The 25,200-nt window shown below is 31.7% G+C and overlaps 1 protein-coding gene across 6 annotated transcripts in view; it reads right to left on the minus strand.

The window, feature by feature from the left end:
* Nucleotides 1-25,200, minus strand: part of C1H18orf25 (chromosome 1 C18orf25 homolog) — a 100,468-nt gene that overhangs the window by 18,082 nt on the left and 57,186 nt on the right. For 4 of the 6 annotated variants that reach the window (XM_031945993.1, XM_003759516.4, XM_031945996.1 and 1 more), the window contains exons 2-3: nucleotides 23,956-24,760; nucleotides 981-1,163 (exon numbers count right to left, since the gene is read on the minus strand). In XM_031945993.1, the coding sequence (XP_031801853.1) occupies nucleotides 981-1,163; nucleotides 23,956-24,673 (901 nt within the window). In that variant the 5' untranslated portion in view covers nucleotides 24,674-24,760. Of the gene's footprint in view, nucleotides 1-980; nucleotides 1,164-17,410; nucleotides 19,185-23,955; nucleotides 24,761-25,200 lie in introns of those variants that run through there. The other 2 variants (XM_031945995.1, XM_031945997.1) reach the window with 2 other exon arrangements.

Below are 25,200 nucleotides of genomic sequence, written 5' to 3' on the forward strand. Positions count from 1 at the left end.
AAACATCAAGTATATGAAAGGCATTAAATTTGACACTAGAAAGGGCTACAAAGACAAAAATGACAAGAGACCCTGCCCTTGAGCTTACATTCTACAATACTGTTACATTAAGAACCTCTAGGCAAAATTGATTAACAAAGTTTTTTTTGTCTTAAATTCTGGTGCTTGAGAAAATTCATGCTTACTTTTAACGAGAAGGTACATTGAGAATTTTGAAGAGAATCTAAAAGAAGATTTCTAGAAAAGTTATAGAATTTAATGACATAGCTTCTTAAGTCTATCTTCATTCAAACCTTAGGAATTTTGTCTCTTTGACATCCCTAGTGATATCTCTACATAGCAACATTATCAAGTCACACAATTAGGATTTTTTTTCCTCCTTAATCCACAAATGAAAAAACAGGGAGAAAAAGAAGGGAGGTGGGTGAGTTTATGCGAAGTGGGGGTGGAGGTGCTATTCTTCTGAGATAGCCAGCCAAAAACTGGAAAAGAATAGCAGCAAAGAGTAAAGATGGAGAGATATATATTTATATATTTATATGAGAGAGGCTGCATGCAGGTGAATCTGTGGGAGGTGAAAGTTGGAAGAATTGAGGTCTAGTTATGAGCACAGAACACCAAATTAATAGAAAAGAGAACTGTCTATAGCAAGTAGCTCCTGGGCTTAAGAAATAATTGTCTCAGAATAGTTGATGTGGAGTTAGTATTCATAATTTGAGGATAAATGGCTTATCCCACATCACACAGAGGATAAGTGAAGGAGTCAGATAATTTGCTGCCATCACATTATTCTGGTGGAATTCCCAACAGCCTTCACAAATCTGACACAATACTATATCCTGGACAAACATTTGCCAGTTATTATAAAACACATCTTATCTGACCCATTCTGTCCTACAGGCAGGCTACAACTAAAAGGAAAACTACTGCCAGGACACATGCATGTTATGGCATCAGAGAAGTGGTTAAAGTTGACCAACCTGCCTCAGCATTCAGTTCCTCTAGAAGCCCGCTGGTCCTCCAGGTAGCTCCTGTGTCCTGGCTTCCTATAGAATTACTGTGTTCTTGAACTACTGCAGCCGCCAATAAATTGTCCACATTTACCACTTCTGGGTCAGAGTTGGTGTCAGATATATCATAATGAGCTACAACTGAAGGTCCATCTGGGAAAGAAAGAAAATGTATACTGTATCTATATATGGGGAGAAAAATATTCCTGGAAAAAAAAAAAAAAAACCAAAAGAGCTCTCTAAATGTCAGATTCCTTTTACTATCTTATTGTATTTGTAGTAGAAGAGTTGTCCTTCATAGAACTAAAATTTAAACAGAATATGATACAGGAGAGATATCCTAAGTTTACAAAGGTACATAATTTCAGAACAAGAAATAGCATTTACTCAAAGAAAAAAAGACATAATTGTACTAAACAACATTATATTAAATTCTTTTCACAATCCTAAAGAAAAAAAGTTTAAGAGTAAGAGGAATGATTCCACTCTGTAGAAGATAAATGTGAAAGTTTGTGGAGATTTTTAAAAGCATAAAGTTGATATAAACCATTAACTGAAATTAACTTTCAACAGATTATACTAATCAAAAGTTTAGCTTAGCAAGAAAAATAAGGAAATCTTTCTTACTTAATATTCATGGGGCATGTACAATGAAGTTTGAAATGTATGAAATTCCAGAAGCTTCTAAAACAAGGTGAACAAATACAACACAAGCAATTCATGACTGACTTATCTATTCCAAGCAATGCACTGTGACAACAGAATGTTTATAACATCTAAAATATAAATCTATTTTTTAAATCAATAAATCTTACAAAATCCATTATCAGGATTTTGTTTTGAAATGTTTATAATGGAGAATACATTGTGCAATTTTTTTTCTCTTTACTCAAAAGACAATTTATATTTTTCAGACAAATAATGAGTAATTTGTGAAATTAGGGAATGCAGCAAAAAAGAAATCATATTAAAAGATTTTCATATTTTTCATTCTGACTGACATTCCTGAAGAAGATTACTGAGGTACATTCTAAAGTGAGTATACTCATTCTAATGCAAAACTTCTTAAAGTGTGGGGCACAAGCCCACATGGGATCTACTAACTGAGTGGGGGCCACAAATAATGATTTATTATCAGTAAATGTTTGATTTGTATCCCTATTTTACATATCTATATATTTGGGGTCACATAAAAAATTTCTCAAGAGAAAAGGGATCACAAATGAAAAAATGTTTAATAAGTCCTGCTCTAAATGATATAGAGTATAGAATAACTCACCCTTCATGCTGATTGGCTGCATGCTAAAAAAGAAAAATAAAAACCGCTACTTTTAAGTCCTCTCAACAACAATGCCTAAACTAAAAATTTTCCTTAAAATAATAAGAAAAAAATAGATAATGAATTTAAGAGTTTGAAGTAGCTTCAGAGGTCACCTTATCAAATCTCTTCCTTTTGCAGATAAGGCTCTTAGGTTGAGACACTAACATTAAGAAGTCTGTCGCAGGTCACATATTAAGTAACAGAACCTATATTTGAATCCAGGTTCCTCTGATTCAAAAAGCAATGCTTTTTCCATTGTACTACTTGCTTCTAATTGTACAGAATCGTACAAATCTCAATCCCATCAAATTTAGAGTAAAGCAGTCATAAAAAGAATGCCATTTGTTACTAAAAGCAATATTAGCAAGTCTAAGAATGTCTCCATAAAGGACATTTTTCTGTCATCCCACAAATGGATATTGTAACAAACACTGACTTTTCAAAAAGGAATAAAGCCTCAGCTAATTATAGTAAAATATGACTCAAAAAGAAATTATGATTTAAAGATCAATATCCCATTTTAAAAATGAATTGGCACTGAAGGAAAAAGAAACAATGCTTTTTGTGCTCTTTGTTTCTCCAAAGTACCTACAGATTAATGAAATATGTTACAAACTTAAAAAGAAAAATTTAAACCTAATATGAAAGTAAATATATAATTAGATGCCAGCATATAAAGTGTAAACATGCCACAATATGAAATTCTGACGATTATGCTTAAAATCAATTTCTGATGATTTAGTAAGAAAATTCATCTTCACTCCCCAAAATGAAGGAGAATAATTTGAGCAGAGACCTTTTAATTAAATAGTTGAGGATATCCCATGATTTATTGAAGGGGATGCATGTTAGTCTAAATTAAAAAGACTGGATCATGATAATTTTTTAAAGAAAATAAAAGACCACTGTTTGATATTTTCCATAATTTTATCGTCAGAGTTCAAAGTGATAGATATGTATATACATGGATATACACACACACCATACATATATATCAACATGTGTGATCTTTAAAAAAAAAAAAAAAACACTTCAGTGCAGAAGATACGAGGGTCAAGTACAATATTGACTATTTGACAACATTTTTTTTTAAAGAATTCATTTTAAGTTAAAATATTTAGTTCCTTCAATGAACTTTTTTAGTGAATTAAATTTTTAACCATTTAAAACCATTAATCACTGAGGGAAAAAACTCATCAAAATTTAGAGCTAGAAATTTCAATTAGGTCTAAACAAAAAGTCATTATCAACTCAAAATGGACTTTAATTAAAATTATTTTATTATGTAATTGGTAGAAAATATTATATTAAAAAAGTAATTATCAGTCAAAGTCAAAATTGTACCACTCCTACATGTATAATCATGCAAAATATATAATAAATGTATATACATGCAGAGTGATATTTCTTATCACCTACCCATGGAAATAACTTGTGTGAAAGTCTTCTTCGGTAGGAAATACAAGCATAAACTTGTTATCTGTAGCTCCACTCTTGTATCTTCCACACTTCCAAACAGCACACCTTATAACTTAGCTTAAATTTAGTATATATTATAAACAAAAACAGCAACATTTTTTCATATTTCTGCATTCCATGACAGTAATAAATTTGATCACTAACCACATTTTTAGTTTTCAGAAAGCTCAAAAACAATGTGATCAATATTTTGTAATCCTCTAATAAAGGAAATTGCTTTTCAACATCCTCTGTCAGATATGAATTTTAAATTCATGGTTTTTGTGTTCTATGGACAAAGTAAACTTTATTGTCAAGGAATCTTAGCTTCATCACATTAAATCATTCATATTAAGGAATTAAATATCTAATAAAGTAATTTGTTTTCATAAAGGATATTTCCCCTCTGAAAAACGATTCTGAGACTACATTGGGGTTAAAGCAGTTTTAACTTGAGATATTTATGCTGTCAGCTTGAACCTACTCATGTAACTATATTAAATAATGAACAAATAATCTCTGTCCTATCATTTGATTACCTCTCTAAATAAGCTCTGTGTGTATGTATGTTTGGGATAGGTACAGGGGTGGGGAAAGAAAGGAAGATCAGGTTATCGCTGATGAGAGAAAAGATGATTTCAATTTTCATGAGATTGTCAACAAAGAAATATTCAAGGGAAGATTCACTAAGGTTTACTTGTCACTCTATGAAATCAATGATATATCTATTCCATCTCAATCTCTCCTATTTTGAATTTTAGCATCTGTTGTTACTTTGATTTTTTTAAAGCTTGTTTTTCCCCCTTATGTTCATTATCTATAAATTATTTTCAGTGAAGAAATGACCATCAACAAGATTATTGTTAAGAAAGGGATTGTTAAGTTTATCCAATTTTCTTGTTTCGTTTGTTCTTTGTTAAGAGGACTTTTAGATATTTTCTTACTGTTAATTATTCTTTATCAAAGAGAGAAAAGGGGAAGAGACAAAGGAAATAAAATAATTTTTATTCATTGACTTTTTAAAATAGCAATTAAAAAAAAAAAAAGCTTCTTGGAACAAAGGATGCCTAACTTTTCTAATAGCACAAGGCCTGAGGATCATCTATATACTTCTTTTTCTTTTCTTTCTTTTTTTTTTTTTTTTTGGCTGAGGTAATTGGGGTTAAGTGACTTGCCCAGAGTCACACAGCTAAGAAGTGTTAAGTATCTGAGTCCAAATTTGAACTCAGGCTTCAAGACTGGTGCTCTATCCACTGGGCCACCTAGCTGCCCTTATCATCTATATATTTCAATCATCCATTAGCATGGGAAAGAGAATTAAGTGATTTCTCATCAAGTATTTTAATTCCTGTAATTTTCCATCTTCATTTCCCCTATGAAATCACCAAAAACTTTATGATTCTCAAGCTTTTGTATCTTAATATTAGTACCTATTTTATTTTTTCTCTCAGTTTTGAGTTTTCACTGATCTAATACTATTCTTTCATAAAAGCTATTCTTAATAATAAAATATTTCCAAAATGTTCTTTCATATAAGTTTTTCTAATATCACAGACTTTACTCTTTTCCAATTATTGGCTTTCTTCTACAACATTCTTTTGACAGGATTTAATCAGTTAACTTTACATTCAGTCAGATCGGCCTATCCTTCATAAGGACATGAAAACCAGCTTGAATAAAGCAGAACAGAAATAAGAGCCTATTATCAATCTACCTTTACTTAGATATTCAATTCTTGAATAAAACCTTGGTTGTCAACTCTTTATTTCTCTTTTTATCTTCCTAATCAATGAGAATGATCTTTAGATTAAAGATTAAGTTAAATTGCAAAGGAATACATATCAGCTTTGATTTTTAAAAAGATAAATAGAATAAAAGCTGCTTCCCTAGGTAATGAATTCTCAATCACTGGAGGAGAGTCTTCAAGTAGAGAGTGAATTAACCTCTTGTCAGAAATATTGTTGAGTAAATTTCTACTATATATCTAACAGGTTGAATTAGATGACCTCTGAGGTCCTACAAACTCTGAGTTTATGGGTGTGCTACTTGAGAAAAGAGAACAAAGATTTAAGAAGGAATTAAGACCCAAAATAAATTGAGACTGAAGTAGTAATGCTCAATATGTTCAAGTCACCTGGCCTAGGACCATAAGGGACAGAAAAGACTCACTGATGTGAATACTATCTGTGAACTGTAGAGAAGAAAGGAGGCCATTTAGGATTAGAGTCAGAAAAGCATCCTAATTTTCAAAGACAAAGAAAGCTGATTATACAAAGTATATCAGCAAGCAAAAACAGTGGTTTCTGAAAAAATTCTAGAAAGCATTATTTCAAAGGGGGTGATTCATGAACAGTCATTAAAAGATGATTACTAAAAGTCAAAATATTAAGGATGTAATGTTAAAAAAAAATCTTGGTTTTGGTTTTTCCCCTGACATAACTAATAAACTAGTAAATCAAATGCAAAGACAATGCTTACCCGAGTTTCAACAAGGACAATTCTGTCATTATATCTTTATGGATAAGATAGAGATAAGTAGATGAAATAATAGTATTATAGCTAGATATATTCAAAACTGGCTGAATGACTAAATCCAGAGCGTTGATTAAAAGACATTAACCTAGAAGGAGCTCTCTAGTAGAGATTCATAGGGCTCTCTCTACTTGCTCGTTTCTGTTAAATAATTTTATCAATGAGTTAGAGGACGGTTTAGATCAAATTTATGAATTCTGGAATGTTGAAAAGAATGGCCAATGGAATGGATAATAAGATTGAGATCCAAAAACATCACAACAAACTGTAACAATAGTCTAGAACTACTAAGATGAAATATAACAAAGATGAATGTAAAATTCTTATATTTGGGTTAAAAAAATTAGCACAATAACAGAATGGGAAATGTATGGCTAAGCATTTGTGTTAATAAAGACCTGAGATTCTGGACAATTTCAAGAACATCAGTTAAAAAGAAAATCAACAACAAAAATGAAATCTTAGGCCACTAAGAAGTGGCCTTCTTCCACTTCTTAATGGAATTAAGTAGTGGAAGAGAAGTAAGCAAAAGAGGAAGAAGGCAAGTGTAATAAATATTGTATGATGTACTCTGGTAAGACCATCTTTAAATATCATGCTTGGTTCTTTTTTTTTTAGTAAAAAAATTATTTAATAAGTCAAAGTTGTCTCTTAGAAATTGGATTAGAGTGATGAAGGGAATTAAAATTGGGCTTTATTATCAAAATTGCAACATGACAATCAACTAAAGGAACTGGACGGAGTGATTGGAAAGGAGAAATCAATCAATAAACATTAAGCATCTACTATGTACCAGGTACTGTATTAAAAGGGGGGATACAAAAAGAGGCAAAAGGCAGAAACATAATCTGCCTTCAAATATCTAATGAATTATCATGCAGCAGTGGAAAACAAGGCCAGAAGTCAGTCACATAGGATCACCATAGAGAAGGGAAATTTTGTACCAACATGAAAGGTTTCCTAATAATTAGAAATCTATACAGCTGTAGTTGCTATCCTTATTCTAGATTCTCACGTCAAAATTCCACGTTGCCCCACTCCTTTCCAAAGTCACAAATTCTCCCATCTAAACCAGCAACTAACCCATAATCAACTAAAAGCAGGTGCAAGACTCTTCACTATTCTTCATTCACACTATTAAGTGTGGCAGGTCAGCAGGTTAAGGAGGTGAGTTCCTGACATATTGATACATATGGTTATTAATGTCTATATTATAATTTAATAAAGAATCCAGTATAGGTGATTATTTCTTCTGCTTCTGCTTCTCCTTCTTCTTGTTCTGCTGCTGCTACTTCTTGTTGCTGCTGCTTCCAGATATAAAATTGGTTCAACAGATTTTTTTTCCATTTAATATTTGCTGAGATTTGTGTATTTGCTATAATTCAGTATTATATACAAGACACATTGTTGGAGGGCACAAAGAAGATCAAGCCATATTTCTCTTTCTTAAAACTTACTATGAGGAAATGGATTTTGGAGTATCAAGGTACTAAATATACTTTTGGAACACAGATTGTTTATAAATTATTAATATCTGAAAACTGTCATTATAATTTTACTTTTACAAGAGGAATAAAATTTGGTAATAGTATTTATCACTATATATCAAAATATCAATTTACACAGGTCAAATTTTAAGTTTAGAAAACAAGAACTGGCATCGGAAGGAAAATGCATGTTTTTCTTTTCTATACATGTCATTACTGTCAAGAAAGAAAAAAATGAAAATAAAGGCCAATTTGGGAATAACTGATTTTTTAAAAGAAGAATTATATATACGAGGTCTTAAGGAGATGGAATAATATCAACTGAAGTCAATTAAACAAAAAAAGTAAAAGTCTACCATATACAGCAAAATAAACTTCTATGACAGATTTTGAAAATATACACAAAATCTGATGTGTATTTATTTTCTCAGAATTGCACCACAAAACTATTTTAGTAAAAAGTTAATAAACTATCATATGAACAGATATAAAGACAAGACTAGAGAAAAATGAAAGATAGCAAAATAATAGCTGGCTCCCCTAAACAATAACAACATTGACAGTAATATAGATAACATGGGGATTGAAATAAATCAATGTTCAATTTATTTTTCTACTTCACTAACCTTTTACTTGGAAGTGATATAAACTCATGTTAATTAAAGCCACTATAGGAATGAAGGGTTCTAAGGCAGGCATAGCTCTTCAGCTATGTATCACAATGACAAATTGGATCTACCAGTGAAATAACTGCCTAGAAAGAAGATTTTTTAAAACTGTTTTTACAGTTTTAAAGACTCATAGAACAATTTTAAATAAGCAAGAAAATACTGATAACTTTCAAGGTACTCTAAGTGAAAGAAGAAGCTGTAATTCTAATCTACTACTAATCAAGAAGTGATGAAAGGAAAAAGTAGAGAACTAAGTTTGATTTTCAAAAGAGGTGAGAGCATAACATAAAAGGTACCAGCAGATTCTAAAGTACTCTAATTATTTTGAAAGTCATATTTAAGTATTCAAGAGAATCTATCCTTAAATTGGATTTATACCTTGAAAAATTCATTCTTTTTAAACACATCCTGCTATTTCTGGAACAGAAAAGCTATTGAAGGAGGGAGTGGAAGACAAGGAAAGCTAGCAAAGGAAACTACATAGATGAAACAACTGACCAAAAAAGGTCTTAGAACTAGCTTAGAACAGGTCACACAGTATATTATGTCATAAAGTGCTTCTAAATTCACCTTATGCTAATTTAGATTTTACTCATCATAATTTTCAAGTCCCTCCTAAAAAAAAAGCTTGCTACATTATATTCACTTTTTTTTTTTGGGGGGGGGGGGGGGGCATTTACCAAATAATTTTATTTCCTATAGCCTGTCTTTGGTCAATCTACATTGAATGAAGGAAAAAAGTAATCCCTGCTCTCTTACAATATTTCTAATTCATTTGTTCCTTCATTATTGTCAGCTAGTGGAGTCAAAGACAGCTTCTATCATTTAAAGCCAAAGTAAATGTCCTTGTATACTTACTTTGTATTTAATTTATACTTTAACATATTTAACATGTATTGGTCAACCTGCTATCTGGGGGAGGAGATGGGGAGAAGGAGGGGAAAAACTGGAACAAAAGGTTTGGCAATTGTCAATGCTATAAAATTACCCATGCATATAACTTCTAAATAAAAAGCTATAATAAAAAAAAAAAAGTAAAATGTCTTTTTAGCATTAAGTAGCACAACTCTGAGTTTTCAAAACATGTATTACTATTAAGAAACTTCAATATTCAAGAATTGAATTAAAACCTATTACATAAAATACAATTTATGTTTAATTTGCTTCACAACTCAAGAACACAAGTATTTTAAAGCTGAACATATATTAGCTATTACCATAGGAATGAACTAAAATATAGAATATATTGCCCATTTTATAAATATAGTAACAAGAATCATTTAATCACATTTTATATTTATTTAGCTCTAAATTACAGTAGTTACAATTCAAATATACAAGGTTAGTTTGGCAAATAATACATACTGAAAATACAGTAAGAAGAATTTTAATAGTCCTGTAACATTCTCCCTAGAACATTAAAATTGAACTTCATTATTAGAAAAAACACTCCTGATAGTTCCTCCATTTTATATACATCTATTTTATGCTATAGTAACATTGCATTTAAATATCTTTCAATGAATGGATTCAAGTTTGATTTATGTTTCCCACTACCATTAATTTTTGTGAATTGGGGAATATTCAAAGAAAAGCCAAGAAAGGGAAATGTGTTCATAAATTCTAGATTAGATTAAGTCTAATTTTGCCTTATAATACTTATTCCAAAGACAATCTTCTCAGTTGCTTTTAAAGGAGATTGGAATACATTTTCAACAGAAATTCTTCTGTGTACCATTTCTGAAATACAAATTATTACAATTTAAACTGCCTGCCAGGGATTTTGATCCACATACAAAGTGTCCCAAAAGTCACAGTGCAATTTTAAGCTTTAATAGCTATGTATACATATAGTTTGGTGGCTTAGTGATTAGAGTACCACACTTGGGATAGGGAAGACCTGAGTTCAAATCCAGCCTTATTTGATACTTTCTAAGTTATGTGACTCTGGGCACTTAACCTTATTTGCCTCAGTTTTCTCATCCATAAAACAAGTTGGACCAAAAAAAGGTAAATTACTTCAGTCAAAAAAAACCCCATATGGGATCATGAAGAATTAGACACAATTAAGCAAAAACAAAAAATATATATTTAAAAGGGAGATGAAATGTGTGGAATTTGCATGAATTAACGAGATCTATTAGGCACAAAAATTTACCAACCATACCCTGTGCAAGGCACTCTCAAACTTTTTTTTTTTTTTTTAAATTTCTAGGTATGCAGCACAAGACAGCAGAAAGAAAACTGGATTTGAAATTAGAATACCTCATTTCAAATTCTACCACTGCCACTTCCTATCTGTGAAAGCAAGTCAATTAACTTCTCTAGTTTCTAAGTTGTAGAATGAAGATCAAGAATAGATGACCTAAGTAAGTACCATGAAGCTCCATATCTATGATTCTATGATCTGGTGATGGTACCTAACCCCTCCTACCATTACAAGTGTACTCTTCTCCAAGCAGACAATCTCAATATTGAATATGAAAATTCAGATTACAAAATAAAATGACATCAGACATTGTTCTGGGTTTTACAAAGGGATCTTCATAAACATTACTTTAAATCAAAAGACAAGAAACAAGCATTTAAGCACTAATCATATGCCAAGCACTTTAGCTGCCTCTAATTATAGTTTAAATAATTTCATGCATAAAATTTTGTTTCACACAATTTTTCAGAACTAAAACCCCTATGTAAAGTGAGGTATCCTACATCTGAAGATAGGCTAAATTTTTTATTAAACATTAGGAAACTGGAAATTTAGAGTAATATTACAAAATGAGTTAACAAAATTTATCCCCTGCTTGCAAGATGGAGAAAACTCATTAAGCCCAAAATTAAATTTCAATTCTTCATTTCTAAGAAATATATTTAAACAGGCTTGGGGATAAAAAATTTGGCATGGATAAAAAATTTGATCAAGGTATCATTCAAATTAATAAGAGCTATGTTTATATGAGCACAGATTTTAGCTCACATACAACAAAAAGCTCATAATTAAACCAATATATATTAAAACATTTTAAAATCTGTGTTCAATTAAATGATCAGGATCTATCAGATTGTGAATAACTTATTCCATGGTATAGTGAATATACTGTATAGGTCATAAAAAAGAATCTAGAGTAAAATCAATTAAGAAGTAGGCATGTTCTTCCTTCATATTTCTTATTAAACTTTCCATTACAATTTACAAATAAAATTTATCTCAAAATATATGATGTGTGAAATGAAATTAATTTATAGAAATATTTGGTTACAAAGAAAAAAAGTGTTAATTGGCTGTGTTTAAATACTTATTAGCTTGCTACTACAATGAAGCCTCTCAAAAAGTTTAAACTTTTAATCATCTACTCAGGAAATTTATTCATGCCAAATATATACCCAAAGGAACTCCTATTAAATTCAAGTAAACTAGCTTTGCTGGTCATCTGTCTCATCAAAAATACTATATTAAATTCAAATTTTTGGTTTTGGTACAAATTGGTTTTATATGAAGGAGAAACAAAATTTTTAGGAGGCTAGTTTTTGGTTTTATTGTGTGGGAATCTCACCAGTGAAGAAATTCCCTTTACCAATATACAGCATAAAGCAACTATGTACAAGGATTGTATTTTTGCCCTTTTTGCATCACCACCTGTGTGTATGTGTGTGTTTGTGTGTGCGTGCACACACATGCACTAATATCATATGTATATATCATTTTGCAAATGTTTGTTATTTCTTGATACAGGTAAATCTAAAAGTGATGGTCAAAGATTCTAAACCCCATGGGCATAATAAAATAGCTGAAGGACCAAAAAGTTGCATGAAAAAGTGTTCAACTTGTCCATATTTTAGGGCTGTTCTGTTGAACAGTCCAATTTTTCCAAAAGATCATGAGTTTAAAAAACAAAAAACAAAAAACACAATGCTGCTAGGTATAATGGAGGGATAATTTGTTTATTAATCTGAAAAGCCTCTAGAGGTGAAATGAAAACAAGGGATGCTTATCTGAAAACTTGGATGAAGTTGTCTAGGACCACATATTTTCCTTCTAGTGATCCAGAAGATAGCAAAATGATGAGTGACAGACAATATGGTCCTATCACTTTTGGCAAAACAAAATTCAGAAAAAGCGTTTTTACGTCATTAATGCTGAAGCTATACTTTATCTTTTTCTCCTTCAATGAGACAAGACTTGGAAGCCTTAATTTGGAATCTTCTATTTTATATTAGGAAATCCTTAGGACCCCACTAATTCAGGATTATTACTTTAAAATACTTTTTAGGCTAAAGCTCATTGCAATAAACTGTAAAGTATTATACAGACTTACGTCAGCAGCTTGTCCAGCAAGCTGCACTAATTTAGGTTAACATCTATATATACAAGATATAATTATAAAGCAATGAGATTAGAGTTTTAAACATCCAAGAGTTCAAACCCCTTAGCAAGAAGGGTTAGTAGAAAACTATCTTTATTTCAAAGATACTGTCACTGCCCAAAGCACATTTGATACATGATTCCAGAATTAGGGACAGTATGATTCAGAGAGAGAGAGAGAGGCAGGCCCCTTTACTTCATAGTCATATCCTTTTTCTAACCAAAGATAGTAGCTACTTCCAAATTCAAATCCAACTTTTAAAAATGCAGCTTTACCATCATTAAAGATATATAAAACAACACTATGAAGGCACTAAAGGCAAATTTCAGAGGGAGTTCTCAAGATGCTTTAAACATTAGTAAATTAAGTGTAGCGTCCCAAAGGGCCTCATTTATAAGGTAAACACTTAATTGGGTGAATGTTATTTGTTTTTAAAGAATTTATAGTCTCATTTTGTACTTGGGAATAAACGATATTTACTGACCACTACTTCAGGCTGCCATCATCCCTTCCCCACAAATGAACTATTGCTTATTATACACCAAAATTTTAAGTTACTGACACTCTTCTAAGGAAATATTTAATTCAAACTGGATAAACAAACAATACTTTTTAAAAGAGAAATAGAACAAGTATATGCTATATGTACTCAATAATATAAAATTTCCAATTTAATCAGCAAAAATTATGCAAAATAATTACTATAATTTGTAGAATTGTTCTTCAAAGAAAGATTTTTTAAAAATTAACAATTCCCTGAGAATAGCCTGTTGAAATCATGATTTCAAGTCTGATTTCAACTTTCTTATTTAACGTTTCTGAGGCTCAAGCTAAAAATCAAATTCAGAATTATAATTTGACAAATCTAACATATTCTGTGTGAAATTTAAGTTGAGCTACTAAGATATATTCAAAGGATTATCCCTCAAGTATTGTAGAAATCAACGTCTTTCAGAGTCATTTTGATTTGCTGTTTAAATGCTTTATTATATTAGATAGTTGATGTACTAGAATGTCTACATGGACCAAGCAGAAAGAAAATTGTGGCTTTTGTATTTGCGGGAAGTGGGGGGAGAAGAAGGAATTCACCATATCAGTATAAGGATACTTTGAAAAATTAGCAGCCCTGTCATTTCAACTTTTCCTCTCACATAAAACAAATTGCTACTATGTGAAACAACTGTGTCATAGATTTTTCCACTAAAATGCTCTTGAATTTTTAATGTATCCATAAAGGAGGAAAAGGAAAACTATACAAATAGGATTTTATTTGCAAATACTTCAAACAAACAAACAAAAACTGGATTAATTAAAAAGCTTTAAGGAAGGGGAGTTTTTCCCTACCGTCAGATATTAGAACTAACAATAAGAATTGGGCACATTTCTAATATTTATGAGAACATTCCCCAAAAAGAGGGATATAAAGGAAACAGAATCTAAATTACACTTTTATCATGTACTTAAAAGAAAATGTTTTCTTAGACAGTTAAATACTAGAGTAAATAATGAATCACTGAAGTAATCACATGTATTTTTCAAGTTTACAATTTGAAGTTATAATGATGTATAATAGGGTAAGCAGTTCCATCCCAATGGAAATATCAAGTGCAAATTCAAATAATGCAACCACTTCAAGAGGGTTCATTATTAGCATTGATAAGATGCCTGGTTGTATTTTAATTATAGGGCCACAGAAATACCCCACTGTGAATAATGAGGTAATGATAGGGACATTATTTCACTTTTATAATTCCTTAATAGTATTCGTGTACCACCAAAAAAACAAACAAACAAAAAAAAAAAACCATAAATGATCTCAGAAATAATATAATCATCCTTAGGAGAATGAGGAAAAGATCATGAGCTCCAGCATCTAGCCATATGAACATATGACAGAGAAAGTAAAAAACATTGAGCCTATAAAAAGACTTGGGACACACACACACACACACACACACACACACACACACAAAGTATATAAAGGGCTATCAGAAAATAGATGAGATTTGTTCTATTTGGCCACAGAAGACAGATAAGAGATGAATGGATAGATCACTGTATAGAGGAAAATTTACATTTGGTATAATGAAAAGCTTCCTAACAATCAGAACCGTCAATAAGGGGAATGGGCTGTCTTCTGGAGGTAGTAGATTCTCCCTCAATCATGAGTTCTTCAAGTGGACCATTGAGTATGTTGCAGATGGGATAATTAATTGTTCAGATTTGAATAATCCTGGCCACTTAGATTCTTCCGAGTTTGTTTTTCAAACCAATATTCCTTAAAACAGTAATATATTAAGACATATTGAAGGCACAATAAGCAAAATTGATCAGATTTTTAAAATTACATCAATTAAATGTTTTGGCTACAAAATTATGGTAATGCTAAACTTTTACATAAGAGGAAAAAGTCAAGACCTATTTTTGAAAGGTAAAAAGTTATAATGTTCTAGTGGAAGTAACCTTAACTATCAAGTGTTATAATTTTTTTTTAAGTCTCCTTTATCCTTTTGCAGTAAAACTTTCACTACTATTTCTAAACAATGTGTGGTAGGAACTTCACAGTACATATGTCTTTTTAATATAAAAAATATTATTCCTATTTAAAATGATAATTAAAAGAATTACTTATATTTAGAACACATTCCATCCATTCCATTTAACCATGTGCTTTCGAACAACAAAAAGAAACCAGATGAAGATACTCTATATTCAGTGATGCAAAGCTACTGTCCATTACAGATAAAATCGATCAATAAAAAAGTCAATATAATACTAACCACTACTTAATTGGTTCAAGTGTACATGCCAGCCTTTCTTTTGAAAGATGTTTAAATGTTTTTTTTTTTTTTAAATAAAAAGTATTTCTGGACATGCTTAATATACTAAACATTAGTTGATATACCAAAAAAAAAAAAATATAATAATAATCATTTAATTGTTTAAAGCAGTTTGTGCATATATGGAAAAATCAGTAGTGTTAGTTAACATGCTTTAAAAAAATAATTTGGTTTACATTTCTAAAAATTTATACATAATAAAATCTATTATATGCTTAAAAACTGAAGAGGGGAATAGGAAAACTTTCCTGAAAAATCTCAACATCATGTGAGGATAAATGAATTAAATTTTAGCCATTCAAAATCAGTTACATTTCTAAGTTTACTTATAACTATAAATACTTAAATGAGATACACAGAATAATTTTAGAGAAATGCCCATATAATTTCACTCAAAGAGATGTATAGACTACAGTAAAAAAAAAAAAAAAAAAAACATACTTAGATCTTATCATCAAAAATTATCCACAGGGGGAAGAGAAGAGAAGAGAAGAGAAGAGAAGAGAAGAGAAGAGAAGAGAAGAGAAGAGAAGAGAAGAGAAGAGAAGAGAAGAGAAGAGAAGAGAAGAAGAGAAGAGAAGAGAAGAGAAGAAGAGAAGAGAAGAGAGAGAAGAAGAGAAGAGAAGAGAAGAGAAGAGAAGAGAGAAGAGAAGAGAAGAGAAGAGAAGAGAAGAGAAGAGAAGAGAAGAGAAGAGAAGAGAAGAGAAGAGAAGAGAAGAGAAGAGAAGAGAAGAGAAGAGAAGAGAAGAGAAGAGAAGAGAAGAGAAGAGAAGAGAAGAGAAGAGAAGAGAAGAGAAGAGAAGAGAAGAGAAGAGAAGAGAGAAGAGAAGAGAGAGGAGAAGAGAGAGAGAGAAGAGAAGAGAAGAGAAGAGAAGAGAAGAGAAGAGAAGAGAAGAGAAGAGAAGAGAAGAGAAGAGGAAGAGAAGAGAAGAGAAGAGAAGAGAAGAGAAGAGAAGAGAAGAGAAGAGAAGAGAAGAGAAGAGAAGAGAGAAGAGAAGAGAAGAGAAGAGAAGAGAAGAGGAAGAGAAGAGAAGAGAAGAGAAGAGAAGAGAAGAGAAGAGAAGAGAAGAGAAGAGAAGAGAAGAGAAGAGAAGAGAAGAGAAGAGAAGAGAAGAGAAGAGAAGAGAAGAGAAGAGAAGAGAAGAGAAGAGAAGAGAAGAGAAGAGAAGAGAAGAGAAGAGAAGAGAAGAGAAGAGAAGAGAAGAGAAGAGAAGAGAAGAGAAGAGAAGAGAAGAAGAAGAGAAGAGAAAGAGAAGAGAAGAGAAGAGAGGAGAAGAGAAGAGAAGAGAAGAGAAGAGAAGGAGAAGAGAAGAGAATTTAATAGATCTTTCCGAAGGCTAATTAGAGAGAAGTTCTAGTCTACAAGAGACAACAGAAAGAAGAGAAATGACACGAGAACTAGAAGAGTCAATATGTCAAGTTTATTTCACATTGTCAAACAGTTTCATGTTCAAGACTGAAAGGAGTAATAAAGGAAAGAGATGAGAGAAGAGAATCAGCAAGAGAATGTACTAATGACACAACACAAAAACAACATTAAAACAGGAGAGACAAATAACTGAGTAGGAAGGAATTAAAATTTTCAGTTTAATCTTACACTACAATAAATGTCATTCTAATTTCAAGAAAATATTCTTGTCACACAGTATGTTGACAGGTCAAAACCTAAAAGAACAATAATGATCTACTGTAACACTCCAAGATAAATCCAGACTATTATCCTTAGACTGAAATATATAAGACATTTCCTCAAATCACAATTGCAACTTTATCATCCAATAAAATAATGTCCTTCGAAAATGGCACCAAGAGAAAAGAAAACTATTATAAAGGCCCAAAACAATTTAATCCTATTATATACTTTCTCCTGGAGGGGAAGGGGGAATCAATATTCTCAATGTGTCTCTTCATAAAAATCAGTATTTCTGAATCTTGTATATTAAGAGTAAATTCTATGAAGCATAATAATTTAAACTTGTGATAAACCATCCCAATTATCTTAATGTGTCCTACAGAAGTTGCAATATGTGTGTGTGTTTAGGTATGTATTTCTTTGAGTTACTAATTCCAAGTCTAATAAAATTAAATCCAAACAAAGGTCACCTAGCTAACTGACCCCTTCACTCAAAAGTGCCTATTAATAAATGATATTTTTACTTAGACTACTCTAAAAAGACTATAGAAAACATATGTATTTTACATCAAAGTACAATGGTGGTCAGTAAAAATTTAGTAACAGTTGCCTAGCTTCTGCTCTGAATTCTAAGTTGAAAATAAAAATTCATTTATGGACCAATATATGACACAATTTTTTTTTTTTTAAATAGAAGTCAAGGTTTTTGAAGGAAATGACTGTTATTTTATTCATTCATCTTTAAGCCTCGTAGAACACCTAATAGGTACTCAATATTTGCTGAATGAATTTAATGCTTTTTCTTTCATATGAATAATTAATTATATAGCAATGAAATTCATAAAAGACTATTTAATAAAAATGAGTAATTAAGTGTTACCTGGATTAATGGGACATCATATTGTCATGCACATTCATTATCTATACAAGCTTTGAGGTAAGATTATATTATATGATCTGTCAAATTGGAATAAGGAGGGGAATAAGGAAAGGAACAATGATATTTAAGGAAATTTAAATTGCAAATTGTAATTACAAACAGATAAACATGGAATTAGCAAATGCTCATAACTACATGGGGGCAAAGGGATTTCTTAAGTGTCAAAATTTGAAATAAAATTTTTGTATAATTTTGACATGCAAAATGCATACAGATGAATATTACTCCTATTATAGTATAATAAACATAACTGTAATGTTCCAAGAATATATAACAAGGATTCTAAAGTTATATCTAACAAAGCTTTGGTGATTTGGTTTTTTTTTTTGTTTGTTTTGAGCACATAAAAATTTCTTAAAATAAAACATTTATTATTATTGTAACTTAAAACATCAAAGGGGAAAACATCTCACAGGGAGAAAAGTATGTTTTTCTTAACATAATCCAAAGAAGCTTTTAGACTTGTTTTAAGTTTGTGACTGATTCAAATCATGCTCTGCAATATTTCCATTTTCTGAAAAGTTAGTTGGAAAATTGTTATTAAAAGTTGTTGGAAATTCTAATGTAGTATCAATATTTTGACAGCTCACATAAGAACTGAAGGGCTGCTGTGGAAGAACGTGGCTCTCAGGGATCTGTACAGATGCACCTGATTGAGTGGTAGGGGGAATTCTTTGGCCAACTAGTTGCATTTTAGGTTCCCTGGGTTCCAGTTGCTGCTTGCTTTCTTCCTCAGTGTCCAGGCGAGTTAGCTTTTCTATCCACATGCGAAATTTCTCCTCTGTCTGCCTCTGCATCTCGGCAAAGCAGTTCATGGCCTCTTCCAGGACATTGCCTATGCAGTTCCTATCCCACACGGTGCCCCTGTCAAGCAATCCTGGAATTTCCCTGGTCGCTCCTCCAGATCCCCCAGCACGACTGAAGCCAGCTTTAAAGACATTGAGGCCATTTGATAAGACATCATTAAGTCAGAACATTATATTTATTAAGACATGCTAACTCAGGAAAACAGCATAAACAATGCTAATGGCCAGGTGGATACAAAATTGATGAGTAAGTAGCCTGTAACCTTCAATTATCTGAAAGATTTAAGTACTTTAAAAGAAAAACAAATGGGTGGAGGGGGCACTAATATATCACTTTTTCAAAAATGGATGTGTATAAAATCTTTTTTCAACTAAAAGTGGCTTATATTTCTATTGCCACAATTAATGGATTTTGAAACTCTAAGTCTTTTTATCAAAAATAAATTTTAGATGTCTTCACAGTTAACAAATGTCCAAAGCAGCATGCAATATTTTTATGATTAAAAATTACTACCTTTCTTGACACTGCAGGATATCATTTAACTTATTACTAATTGGAACTTCAAGAATACCATATTTACTTTAAGAAGTCTGACCACAAGATAAAGATTAGACAAATAAAACCAAATGAACAGTTTAAAGAGTAAAGTGGATGTTTTTGTCTACATTTATTTCCAAAAGAATGCAGAGCAATGGAAGGGAGTGGAAAAGGGAGGCGGGGCAGCTGGAGAATGGAGATAATCTGCAAAGATAATTAGTTGTGGATGGCAATAAATACGTGTTAAGTCACAAAGGCCAAAAAGTAGGTGAAATCTGTCCTCATCTCTTAGATTCATATACACAATTTGCTATCAATTCTCTCATATTTTTGAGGGAAAAAATCTTTTGCATTCTTATATAATAAAACATTAAGAATAATTTGCTTTCTTTATGAATTATCTGTGCTTACACAAACAGGTGAGGAAAACAAGGAACTAGCACTAAAAAGATTAATGTCAAAAGAAATAAGTTAGCAAAAGACTTCTACCAAGTAGTTCCCAAGGGCTTGCAAATCTAAGACATTACCCAGATGTTATCACATAAAAGAATTCCCAATATCATTTAAATAAAGCATAATATTAAAGCAAAGGGTAAGGAAAAATTACCCAAAAGATATCTTTTTTTAAAATAACTATACAGATATAGGGGAAATCTTCATTTTTGTTTTTCTCTGGAAATCTTCTAGTACACATCACTATTTGGCTTCTCCAAAGCATTAAATTTTTTGAGTTCGGTCAAATTCTATCTTTTCCTCTCTGTGTATATATATTTTAAAGCCATATGAATTAAACATAAAAATTCTTTTCCAAGAACTGTCTTTGAGAGTCTAATTATAATCTAATTTACATTCAGGATTCTAAAAAGCAGCTCCTTAAACACAAGAAAATTGTCAAAGAAACTAACAACAGAATAAGGAACAATCTATTAATCAGACTATTTTTATAAAGAACTTTTGTTCCTCAAAGATAAACCTTTTATAAATGTGCATTATCATTATACTAATATTCACTATAAAATAGTTTATACTATCTTTTTTACAATTCTACAAATCAACTAATTAAAATATCCAGATAATCTGAAAAACTTGCCAAAATTACCCTTAAAAACAAACATCTTTTTTGGTAATTCAAATACAGGCAAGACACAATCTAGTTCTAGCTGTCCAGCAAATAATTAAGCCTTTGCACTAAGTAAACAGTTCTTACCTCTGTAATAATTTGTTGGCCCAATCATAAACACAGTTCTTAAGGACAAACATGTTTGGAATCTCAACCAGTAATTATTTACACTCCTAAATTAAAAGCCCATTATTCATAAACTATTTTAGAATCACTGAACATTTAGAATCATGCTGGAGTTTTAAAAACACATACTATCCCCTTTGACTATCAAGATCTTTTCTAAACAAGAAAAACTTAAAATAACAGCTATTTCTACTAAAAGATATGTTTAAAAGATTGCAAACAACAAAAGCCTCAAACAACCTGTCCTTGGTTTTGAAGCTGCACAAACACTCTACTGGACACAGCTGTTGACGAGGTTCTGTCAGCCTAGCCACATTTTTTCCAGCTTATCTGTATTTTTCATATTTTTGTATGAGCTCTTTCAGAGTGTATCCAAAATGCTTATATTTACAAATGGGACTTATAACAAACATTTGTCTTTAGGGCAAATAAGGCTTAATATTTCAATACTAAAAATCACACGGATTCGTCTTGGGAGCTCTGAGGTTTATCTATGTCAAAATAATAAGCACATCAAAAATAAATGCATGCTAGTAAAATGATTTCAGCAATGACATTATGATTTTGTTGAGGTGATTAATATTAAAGACCCACATGACTTAAGTTTTATAGTTAAAAAGCATAATCACAGACTAAACTGAATTCCCATTTACATTCTAAGTTATACAGTACTAGTATACACTGTATACTATTATACAGTATCTATACAGCATACAGAAGTACACTGCAGTATACAGAAAGAGACCTGAGTTCAAATCCTACCTCCAACAATTACCAACTTCATGACCGTAGTCATTTCACTTCCCTATGCCTCAATTTCTTCATCTATAAATAAGAATAAATACTTGCATTATCACCTCAAAGAGGTATTATAAGGAAAGCATTATGACAATCTTCTAGCATTATAAAAAATGTTATTATTATTATTTCTCTCATCTTTTAAGGATTTGCTTCTTAGTAATCACTACAAATACCACTGCATTATTCTAAAACTCACTACATGCCATTCTTATTCAATATGAACTGCAGTGAGTCAGAAAATGTATTCAGAGAAATGGAACCATACTTTTTATTTATTGATTTAAAATAGAAGTAATGAAGTTAATCCACTAGCAAAGCTATTAGAAAATAGAAACATATGAACTTGGCTTTTGCATTAGGTGCAGCAATAGGGAGAATTAGGTCATGCCTCACTATCTTTATAAGGACTTTGCCTTTTAAAAACCTGAAGAAAAAAAAAAAAACACAAAACTGCAGGGTAAATTATAGCTATCTTATGTCACAGAAGCAATTTATAACTCTGAAAACTATATATTTGATAAAATTAAAAGAATAAAAGTATCAGAAAGCCATCATAAGGACAAACTGAACTGCTGGACATAAGCAATAAAATTCACCAACAGAATGTATGAGGAAAGATTTTCATAGTTGTTATAAGGTGTTCCTTTTTTCTACTTGTAAAATCACTATTAAGTATAAAAAATTTAAAAATCACTTAGAGTAAGGGTTCTTTTCCTGGCATCTCCAACCTTGTTTAGGGAAAAGACAATGTATTTTTTTTTAAATATTCTGACAAAAGCATTTCAATGTAATTTGCTTCCTTTGTAATCCTATGCATTTATTTTTTACATTCAAACACATTCTAAGGAAGTCCATGATGGAAAAAAGATTAAGAATTCTTGATCTAAAGTCTACCTTATAACAACTCAAACATCTTTGCCTCTCTCTTGTATTTAAAGATTGGGCTTCATTTTTTTCAATTTAACCCACTTCCCAGTAGGAGCTCCAGGGTGACAATATATCAGAGAGAGCTCCCATAGGGAAACAAACCCCACTTACTCAATAGAGATAGTGAAACAGTGACAAATATTTCTAAAGACTCTGAAAAACTCATCTTTAATATGCATAACATTTTACAGGTGATACTATGTTTTATTCTTATAATCATTTATACAGCACTTTAATATGTATAAAGTGCTTTACAATCATTCTTGTTATGCAATATATATAGGTTTGGATCTTTATGAATTTAGCTAACCAATACGGTTTTCCTTTAAATAACTCATTTTACATCAGCAATATGCTGTTTTCTATCATGTGGAGGTAAACACACCCCAAACATCTTTTATAAAATTAGAAAGTAATAGTATGACTACCCATAAAAAATTTGGAAAACCAAAACTTCCCCCTCTTTAGGGTTGCAAAAACAAAGCTGAGATCAGATAAATGCTAAGTAAGCAGTTTGCAAAATATTCTGATCATGCTATAGAAGTCTCTTCAGAAAAGAAGATTCACCAATTAAGAAACTTTCAAGACCTAATCTCTCTTATTCCATGAATTATAAGGCTGCCTGTAATAGTTTTGCATACCCAATTATATGGTGGAGGCAGACTTAACAAATTATAGATCCTTACAACATGAAAGCTAATATCAACAGATTGGCTGAGAATTTTTAAAAGCTTAAAAGGTTTAAGGGGGAAATTTTGCAAAAACAATTTTTTAAATGAAATAAGTGACAGCTTCACATAGAAATAATGCACAACAAGAGCAACTAATCTTGTCATGCACTGAAATGTATATCAGAATCATAAAACATAAAAGGAACAAGCACTGTATTAAGCAGTAAGGGAGTTATGAGAAAACTCAGATAAAAGATGAACATGTTATTTCAGACACCATAAACTTAGTTGCAGCTGCATTATAATCAAACAAGGTGCCTATTCTTCAGGAGAAAGTTTTTAGTAATGAAGCTGTATAATGATTATTAAATCTAATCAATACTATAAAGCAATGATGGGAGTTCATTTAATGGGTTTACAGAGAAAAATATCTGTGAGAAATTCCGTGACTTAAAAAGTCTTGTCCCTATCATTTACCATTAAAATATTTTTGTTGATGTGCAAAAATGCACAAAAAACCTCAGAACAGGTTTGGTTTTTGTTTTGTTTTGTTTTTAATTGGCCATGTCTTGTTAATACACTGCAGTCTTCAAATTTACACAGAGCTGCAGTTCTCCTGGTTTTTCTCAAATGTCACTCATCTAACTGAGCCAGACAGCTGAGAAACGGTGTCAGGCGATTTACCGTTCAGTTTAAAAAACATCCTCTACCTGGTATCTCTGCAGTGACTGTCTTGCTGCTCCCTGAAACTTCTTCGTCATCATCTGACGAACTCGTGCTTGAGTCACAGGTCAGGTCACTATCACTGGTACTGCTGTCCTGCAGCAGGTTATACTTCTTGCGAGCTGCAAGCTCCCGCTTCTGCCTCAGTAGCCGGATTCTTTCTTTGTGCTTTTGGCTCCGGTGACCTTTAACCTTGGCAACTCGGCCATTTTGCTTATCACTGGACTGCCTGTTTTTCTTGGCAGCCATTGTTGATGTTTCACTTTCAGATCGGGACCGTCTAGACTTGCGACCAACAGCTGATCCAGACACACCAGAAGGATCTCCTTCTACAGTAGCTTCTGTCTGGGAGGGCTCGTTCTCTTCTGCAGAAGACAATGTATCTGAATCTGCTAGATGTCCACTGGAAGAAGGTGAAAGCATGCAATGATTAGAAGAGTCACTCTCATAAACTCGACCAGTTGTTGGTTTATCGCTTTCTGTAGATGCCAGTTGAGACTCTGAGGAGTCCCGTCTTAATTCCATCAGCAAGCAAGGCATTGATGAAAGAACTGCAGAATCACTCACACCATCTTTCTGAGAATGAGACTCTAGTTCTATAGGTCCATCTTCTGTCTGGACTGTTTCTTGTTTTTCAGACGTTTTTGGTGGGACAGTAGACTCACTAAGTTCTTCAACTTTTCCCACAGCCTCCTCCATCTTCATTTCAAAATCCTAAGCCTTTCCTAGATTTAGATCATGGGGCAGGGCTGGGGACTGGAAACTAGATCAAGGATTCAACAGGAAAGTGACCTGTACAAAAATAAACAAAAAAAGAAAGAAAGAAATCAATGAACAGAAATGGCATATTATTTACACAATAGAATGATAATAGTTTTCTGAATCAGATGACAGAATTAGCTAACTTTAGTTACCAAAGTAATGTATAACTGTTTGGGGTTTGTTTTGTTTTGTTTTTCTAATTCAGATCAGTTTTATTAATAGGAAAAAAATAACTTGGGTTCTGTTTTTTAATTAAAAATTTTGAAATTTGGTTATTTTGCATAAATAATAAAAAGGGAACAATGTTAGCAGATATAACTCTCATGTAAGAGATAAGCACAATATAATGGATACAGAGTTGGTTTCAGGGTTGGGAAAACATGGGTTAAGTGATGAGCTGATGCACCATGTTATACCACTTAGCCTCCAGTTTATCTTAAGTGCAATAAGATGGTTATATATAAGGAAAC

This window comes from Sarcophilus harrisii, chromosome 1 (genome assembly GCF_902635505.1).
Source record: "Sarcophilus harrisii chromosome 1, mSarHar1.11, whole genome shotgun sequence".
In the NCBI taxonomy this organism is placed as follows: Eukaryota; Metazoa; Chordata; class Mammalia; order Dasyuromorphia; family Dasyuridae; genus Sarcophilus; species Sarcophilus harrisii.